At 43.0% G+C, this 8,624-nt stretch overlaps 2 protein-coding genes across 2 annotated transcripts; both read left to right on the top strand.

Moving 5' to 3' along the window:
- The first annotated feature begins 6,348 nt into the window (after positions 1–6,348).
- Positions 6,349–6,873, top strand: LOC139471448 (unconventional myosin-XV-like). Its single transcript, XM_071253811.1, has 2 exons — positions 6,349–6,468; positions 6,514–6,873. Exons 1-2 carry the CDS (start codon positions 6,349–6,351, stop codon positions 6,871–6,873), a joined length of 480 nt encoding a protein of 159 aa, XP_071109912.1.
- Positions 6,874–6,936: 63 nt separating this feature from the next.
- Positions 6,937–7,652, top strand: LOC139471447 (uncharacterized). The gene is made up of 2 exons (XM_071253810.1): positions 6,937–7,008; positions 7,152–7,652. The coding sequence occupies exons 1-2, from the start codon at positions 6,937–6,939 to the stop codon at positions 7,650–7,652; spliced, it is 573 nt and encodes a 190-aa protein (XP_071109911.1).
- The last annotated feature ends 972 nt before the right edge of the window (positions 7,653–8,624 follow it).

Raw genomic sequence — 8,624 nt, 5'->3', positions numbered from 1 at the left:
GTATGTCACGTGCATAGACAAAGTTTCACTGAGGAAATTGTATTTGAAGTCACACACGTGATCTATAAAGATGGCAAGGGTAGATTCTGCCAAATTCAATTGCCAAAGGTTGAATACAGGGCTGTTATTAGGTACCTCTATTTAAAAGGGAAACCGTGAAAGGGGATACATGATGAATTGTCAGATGTTTATGGTGACAGTGCACCTTCGTATGCACACGTCAAATTCTGGGTTGCAGAATTTAAGATGGGTCGGGTGAACCTGGAAGATGAGCCACGCCCTGGCAGGCCTGTAGAGGTGACCAATGACCAAACCAGTGAAGCTGTGAGACAACTGGTTGTCAAAGACAGGCGAATGAAGGTGTCAGAAATGGCCAAGGCCTTGGACATTTCAGAGGGAAGTGTCCATACCATTTTGCATGATCGTCTGTTTATGAGGAAGCTGTCGGCCTGATAGGTCCCGAAATGTCTGAGTGATGATCAGAAGGCTGTACGTGCGTCAGTGTGTCAGGCACTTTTGACGCAATGCAGTCGGGATGCAGACAACTTTATGGAGAGAATTGTTACTGGTGATGAAACCTGGGTACACCACTATGACCCAGAAACCAAAGAACAGAGTAAGCAGTGGACTGGCTTTGCTTCACCCCGTCCCAAAAAGTTTAAGACTCAACCATCGGCTGGCAAAGTCATGGCAACTATCTTTTGGGATACCAAAGGGGTCTTGCTCATTGACTACTTGCCACGTGGCCAGACTATTACTGGAGAGTACTACTCCGATCTCCTGGACCGTTTGCGGACTGCTATTCTTGCCAAATGTCGTGGAAAGATCACAAAGGGTGTGCTACTCCAACATGATAATGCCAGAGTGCACACCTGTCGACTTGCGGTTGCCGCAGTGAAGCGGAACGGGTTCAAAGTATTGCCTCATCCACCTTACTCACCAGACCTGGCACCAAGCGACTACTTTCTCTTCCCAAACTTGAAGAAAGAACTGCGTGGACGTCATTTCCGGTCCGATGATTAACTCACGACAGCAGTGGAGGGGTGGTTACACGAAAAACCCCATGGTTTCTATCACAACAGGCTTTTAGCTCTCACACATCGCTGGACAAAGTGCATAGACCTCAATGGTGATTATGTGGAAAAAGAAGAAGTGAGGAGCAGTAGCAAATAGTTTAGGCTGGTTATATATTGAATGGCCCTCGTATTACTTGGTGTTTCTCCCCAGGTATGTCCCTGTGTTGTCAGGTACTAAACTGATTTGCAACAGCTTCCAAGGTGTTTCGGTTAATTTCTTGGAACAGCGAACATGTAACCTTTTGACCTTTTTCTGTTCATGTAATTTTTTAAGCTCTTATATCTTTGAATGCACGGTGCCATTTAGAAAGTGGTCAAATGTAACAAATGTTATATTTGGGTAAACGCTTTCTTAGTAAAGTACATATTTCCCGTCCGGGATTCGAACCCACTCTTGCCTTTTCGTTCCACCATCGAGCTTATGGTTTTGGTAGACATCCACACACCATGTATTTATTAAAGGCTCTTCTGTAAAGTGTTTCTACGTCAGTACGATACCTCTCTCAGGACACCTCCATAGGAAATTGCGTAAGGTGAAATCAGCCAATCAGCGCCGAGGCTTATAAATACTTGGCACGTGTGTGCAAAACATTCAAATCAGCCTTTCCGACTTCTTTATCCCGAAAACGAACTAAAACGACAAGTTCCGAAAGAAAAAAAGTATAGTCTCTCTATTATATTCTTGTGGATATTTCAAAGCACACTCATGGTCCGCCTGAAACGACCTTCTGTGGATGTGTCCTCACACCTGAACGCAGAGATGTATCCATCGGAGAAAAGATGTGATCTTAATGAGACTGGGTCCACGTGTCGACCGGAGCAGCATATAGAAACTTAATCGATAGACCTCTTAGTGTATAAAGTGTTTATTTTCATCATGTGTTATCGTGAGGGAGTAAGTGATTGGTCAGTTGTACCAGTGTTTCGGTCAAATGACGGCGGGCTATTTATTTTGTGGAGGATCGTCCACATGTTCCGTGTGGAAATATGGCTGTGGTTCCTGCAGGCGATGATCCTCGACTTTCTCCACGTTGCCCCTTTGATACAAACTCACAGTGCTCAAATGAAACGGATAACAATGTCAAATAGGATGAGATGAATGATTATTGTTAAATTGTTAATGTATGTTTTTTAATGATATGATGTGATTTATTATTCAAAGATTAAATATGTATTTATTTGCGCTCACGGGTGTCCTGTTTTCTTGGTTAAATCCACAGCCGACGACATATTTCACTTTGACATGAGTCGTGCGGCAGCAGGTGAGATGTTGGATGTAGCCGGTGTCACATCTTCCCGAGGCAAGGGAGTTAACTGACTATAAAGGTCCACTTTCCATGATTGTCGAATAGGCGCCACTATTAGCGCCTTTAGTGGCTATGACGAGTTATGTCCCTTCTATGTCCCGCCCATTGACTAATCCGAGTCCAGCTCTCATATCACATGCATTTGCCTCAAACGAAATGGCGGCGCCCAGTCAAGAAAATCTGATCGCTAATTAAGATCTATATTGTAATAAAACGATTCTTACTTCGCGAAGTGCATCAAATCACGTGGGCACCAACATGAAAGATTTGGAAAATATCTGTTGACGGTACACATACTTTGCTAATCCTGCAATCGACCAAAATCTGCACGGCACTTTACGAACCGGATGTTGATTTTGTTGCGCGATATTGATTGGACAATGCCTAGACTCGTTAGTCCAGCCAAAATATAACTTCATAATTCCAGCCTAATTCGGCAAGGGTGGAAACTGGACTTTTATAATTAGTAAGTTAACTCCCCCGGGAAGATGCTAGTGGAAAGGAAAATAACTTGACCTTGACCTTGAAGTTGAAACTCCTTTTGGCGTAAAACCCATACACACAAAACAAATCTAATGGCAATAGGTGAGCGATCTGTCATAACACATACTGAACGAAGCGCCATAAAATACGGACCCCTGCCACTCTCTGCTGCGACGGCCTGCTCTGAATACGCAACGCAATGCTACATCAACTAATTTAACCCTGATTTGTTGACATTGTTTTCTTAACACAGTGCGTGCGTGCGTGCGTGCGTGTGTGTGATGCATGTTGAGAGCTCTCATCAATTACTAGGACCAACAACGTCATTTATCTATCTAATATGACTTTGATTACAAGTATCTAATATGACTTTGATTACAAGTTATCAGTAAACCTAGACAAGTCTTTGAACATGGTGGAATTCTTTCCAGATATGAGAAGTGGAAGTATGGTCTGAATCAAACTGATTGCATGCCATCTTATAAATACTTTGTATGTTTTGCAAGGACTTTATCTTGGTCAAAACACTGCAATAATGCAGCATCTGAGGCTAAAAGGATATTGTTTTCAATCTTGAAATCACTTGTGATTAATAAACCGATTCCTTTTTCAAAATCTTTGATGCCAAGGTTGTTCTCATTTGCTGGATGGTAGGGACATTTGGAGTATGGATAATATCAAAGTAATAGAAGCTGTCCACACACTTGCTTGTAACAAATTCCTAGCGGCCTAGAAGTCCCTTCTTTTAAAATATGTTTTTAGATTTATTTGGAAAACCAGAAAGCTTACAGTCAGGAATCTTTGATAGCAGAATTTATTTGTAGATTAAATGTCTCCCATCAGCAGGCGTGCTGTGATGTGTGGTAGTTCTAAGATGTTACATTGTCCATTGTTCAAGAATCAAATTGAGGCTGTTGAGCCTTATATAAATATACAATATGTAAATTCAGGTATGCAACAGTTCCGTTGTCTGTCGAGACAGGTAGATATGTACACGTACTAGAGAACAAAGACTGGGCTGCATATGAAGCTAAGATAAGATAAAAAAGGACAAGACTTTATTACCCCAAGGGAAATTCATATTGCACAGTTGATTAGCACTAAAATATGAAAAACAATATATGATATTAAAATATGTAATTAAGAAAATAAGACACTTACTAATATAACCACGAGTATATAATATGTACAGAATTGATCACTATCACAGTGACAAGGAATAGAATTTTAAAGTATATGTATTATAGCATTAAACAGATAAACATTCAGAAGACTAATACTGGCTGGTATGAATGAGGTCCGGGACCTGTTTGTTTTCTGCATCGGCATGCTCAGTCGACGGCCACAAGGTAGAAACTGATATTCGGAATGAAGTATATGACTGCTGTCATTAAGTATCTTACGCGCCTTTTTGACAATTTAATGTACATAAGTTTCGCCGATGTGTTGAAATTGAGTACCTGAGATTGTGCTTGCTGTATTTAAAATTTTATGTTGTTTAGATTTATTTTGAACAGACAGGCTCACATACCAACAGTTAACATTAAAAACTAAAATGCTTTGAATAAATGTTTGATAAAACAGAGAGAGTATTGTATTATCAAGTTAAAAATACCAAACACGCTGTAAGAAATACAATCGCTTTTGGCACTTTTTATAAATATGCTACATGCTAGCATTCCAAATGCGTTTCGAATCAATAATGGTGCCAGGACACTTCACTTGTTTTCCAACCAAATTAATATTTTCGTTATCAATACTATTAACTTTTAACTTTTAATAAGTTTTAACTCCTCTGGTTCCTATACATGGAAAGAAGAAAAACGGTTCATTATGAGGCTTTCAAATACCAGTCTACGCTGGAATGTATTTCTTGGAAACTCAGATACTATAAATCACATAGCAGGTTAATTATGACCCCCCCCCCCCACCCCCCCCAGGCCCCACCCCTCACTCCCACCCCCACCCCCATCCCCACCTTTTTCGCGACAGGAACCCACGCATTGGGATATGACAAATGTGAGCGTGCCGAGGTTGCTTGTGGCGCAGTATTGCAGTACACCTGCGGTGATATAAGTTTTCCCGGGTACATACGCCATGACGGAACAAGACTCAGTTGTGTGGAGATTTCACCCCTAAAGATTAACCTTTGTCATACTTTTTTTTAGGAGAGTTGATTTATAAAATCAAAGATGAAGTCTTGGTACATTTCCGAATTTGTTACCTTTTCAACGAGGTAGTTTCTTACTATTTGCAAAAGCACGAGTTTCAGCTTCAAATAGTTTTTGGGGAGTAGATGGATTAACAGGTAAAGCAGTCACTCGTGTTATTTCGTGACAAGCTGAATAGCGAATCGTGCCCGTCTCGTGTATTCGTGACCAACTCTGTTATTCCGGGACAAGCCGAATGGCGACTCGTGCCCCTCTCATGGCCATTTTTGCGACCGGGTTCCGTCTTAACGCAAACGGGCATACCTAAAACAATTGTCAACTCGTTACCTAATGGTTGACATATATTTCCCATATATTATATATATTTCAGATGCAATTTAAAGCACATCTGGACATGCGGAATTATACTGTATGATTGAACACATGTAACTGTGTCTTGGGTATATTTTTAGATGCAAGTCATATGTAAAATCAAAAATTATTTCTGAGGGATTCTTTGACGAAGAACTTGAAATCATGCGCGCATTCTGATTGGTTTGTCGTATTTTCGCACATAACATTCATCGATAGGGGGACGAGTCTTCTTGCAGGTTACGGAAAAGGGGCGAGTGGTGACGAATGGTCCACAAGGATGGCATAATGTCACGTGACACGACAGACCAGCTCGTTAGAAGATGAAAGCCAGGGCTGCGAATAGCAGTGATGAATGTCTAACAGTGAACAATTTGAAAAATTCCAAACGCGACAATGCTGTACTATGTGCCATACTATGTGCCGTACTATGTCCCGTAGTAGGTGCCGTACTATGTCCCGTAGTAAGTGTCGTAAAATGTGCCGTTGTATGTGCCGTGGTATGTGCCGTACTATGTCTCGTAGTATGTGCCGTACTATGTCCCGTAGTATGTGTCGTACTATGTGCCATACTATGTCCCTTAGTATGTGTCGTACTATGTGCCGTACTATGTGCCGTTCTATGTGCCGTACTATGTGCCATACTATGTCCCGTACTATGTCCCGTAGTATGTGTCGTACTATGTGCCATACTATGTCCCGTAGTATGTGTCGTACTATGTCCCGTACTATGTCCCGTAGTATGTGCCGTACTATGTGCCATACTATGTCCCGTAGTATGTGTCGTACTATGTGCCGTACTATGTGCCGTTCTATGTGCCGTACTATGTGCCGTACTATGTGCCGTTCTATGTGCCGTACTATATGCCGTACTATGTGCCGTACTATGTCCCGTACTATGTGCCGTACTATGTCCCGTAGTATGTGCCGTTCTATGTGCCGTAGTATGTCCCGTACTATATGCTGTTCTATGTGCCGTACTATGTGCCGTACTATGTCCCGTACTATGTGCCGTACTATGTCCCGTACTATGTGCCATACTATGTGCCGTACTATGTCCCGTACTATGTGCCGTACTATGTGCCGTACAGTTTGCCGTACTATGTGCCGCACTATGTCCCGTAGTATGTCCCGTACTATGTCCCGTACTATGTGCCGTTCTATGTGCCGTACTATGTGCCGTACTATGTGCCGTACTATGTGCCGTACTATATGCCGTACTATGTGCCGTACTATGTGCCGTTCTATGTCCCGTACTATATGTCGTACTATGTGCCGTACTATGTGCCGTTCTATGTGCCGTACTATATGCCGTACTATGTGCCGTACTATGTCCCGTACTATGTGCCGTACTATGTCCCGTACTATGTGCCGTACTATGTCCCGTACTATGTGCCATACTATGTGCCGTACTATGTCCCGTACTATGTGCCGTACTATGTGCCGTACAGTTTGCCGTACTATGTGCCGCACTATGTCCCGTAGTATGTCCCGTAGTATGTCCCGTACTATGTCCCGTACTATGTCCCGTACTATGTCCCGTACTATATGCCGTTCTATGTGCCGTACTATATGCCGTTCTATGTGCCGTACTATGTGCCGTACTATGTCCCGTACTTTGTGCCGTACTATGTCCCGTACTTTGTCCCGTAATATGTGCCGTACTATGTCCCGTACTATGTGCCGCACTATGTCCTGTAGTATGTCCCGTAATATGTGCCGTACTATGTCCCGTACTATGTGCCGTACTATGTGCCGTACAGTTTGCCGTACTATGTCCCGTACTTTGTGCCGTACTGTGTCCCGTAGTATGTCCCGTTCTATGTGCTGTACTATATCCCGTACTTTGTCCCGTACTTTGTGCCGTACTATGTCCCGTACTATGTGCCGTACTATGTGCTGTTCTTTGTGCTGTACTATGTCCCGTTCTATGTGCCGTACTATGTCCCGTACTTTGTCCCGTACTATGTCCCGTACTTGTGCCGTACTATGTCCCGTACTATGTGCCGTTCTTTGTGCCGTACTATGTGCCGTTCTTTGTGCTGTACTATGTCCCGTTCTATGTGCCGTACTATGTGCCGTTCTTTGTGCCGTACTATGTCCCGTACTTTGTGCCGTACTATGTCCCGTACTATGTGCCGTTCTTTGTGCCGTACTATGTGCCGTTCTTTGTGCTGTACTATGTCCCGTTCTATGTGCCGTACTATGTCCCGTACTTTGTCCCGTACTATGTACCGTACTATGTGCCGTACTATATTCCGTAGTATGTGCCGAACTATGTGCCGTACAGTTTGCCGTACTATGTGCCGCACTATGTGCTGTTGTATGTGCCGCACTATGTCCCGTACTATTTCCCGTAGCTTTGTTCAAGCTTTGTCAGCACTCACAGCTCATAGGTTTTACCAAGTTGTAAACGACTTGCATCACCTTGAGTTGTCCACCAAAGCTGACACGCGGGGATATAACTTACATTCTGTTCAAGGTATTGTGATACCTCACTCACTCACTCACCCACATGTGTATTTTATAGTAACACCCAAGTCTATGCACAATGTCCGGTTGTAATTTGATAACCAATACAGCCACAAAAAGACTCACGAAGGAAGCCGCCGAACCATTCACTGATCAGAAGCAGTGAATTTCATATCTTCCCTTCATATCCGTGTGAGATATTTGCTTGGCAGTAATAATACATGTACTAAGTCTTCTGACCATTGACCTGGATATAGATAATATATATCTATATGGCCACTCTTCAAAGGTGCTCTACAGCACTGAAATACATGCATGTATGAACGTGTGTGAAACGTCTTCTCGGTACCTCAGGGACGTCGTGAACACCAAAAACTGTCCTCGAAACTTCCTCATAAATTTTCGGTCTGTCAGATTGCATTTTCGGACGTTTGAAAGCATTGGTGTCATTGATAGACAAATACGGCGCCTCGCGATAAAGGCCCGTATGGACGTTATGATCGCGCGAGTGTTTGCGCACGACGTCATAAGGGTCGCAGCGCCCCCTTGTGTTAAGATGAAAGCAAACATGGTTATTGTTGTCGGCGGCGCCGGTAAGGGTCTCCACACTTATACTGTAATTTGGAGATAAACCCTGAGAATAGGCTGGTCAGATCCTACCCTTGGTTCAGCGCTAATACTTGTAGTCATTGCTCGCTTGCTGGTGTACTGTTGGGTCGCTTGTCTTTTAGAAGCATTGGGAGATAAAAGAATTAATTATGCTT

Source organism: Haliotis cracherodii, unplaced genomic scaffold, assembly GCF_022045235.1.
Source record: "Haliotis cracherodii isolate W230 unplaced genomic scaffold, xgHalCrac1.p SCAF_22, whole genome shotgun sequence".
NCBI classification, from domain to species: Eukaryota; Metazoa; Mollusca; class Gastropoda; order Lepetellida; family Haliotidae; genus Haliotis; species Haliotis cracherodii.
This window is presented reverse-complemented; position numbering and strand designations above follow the sequence as displayed.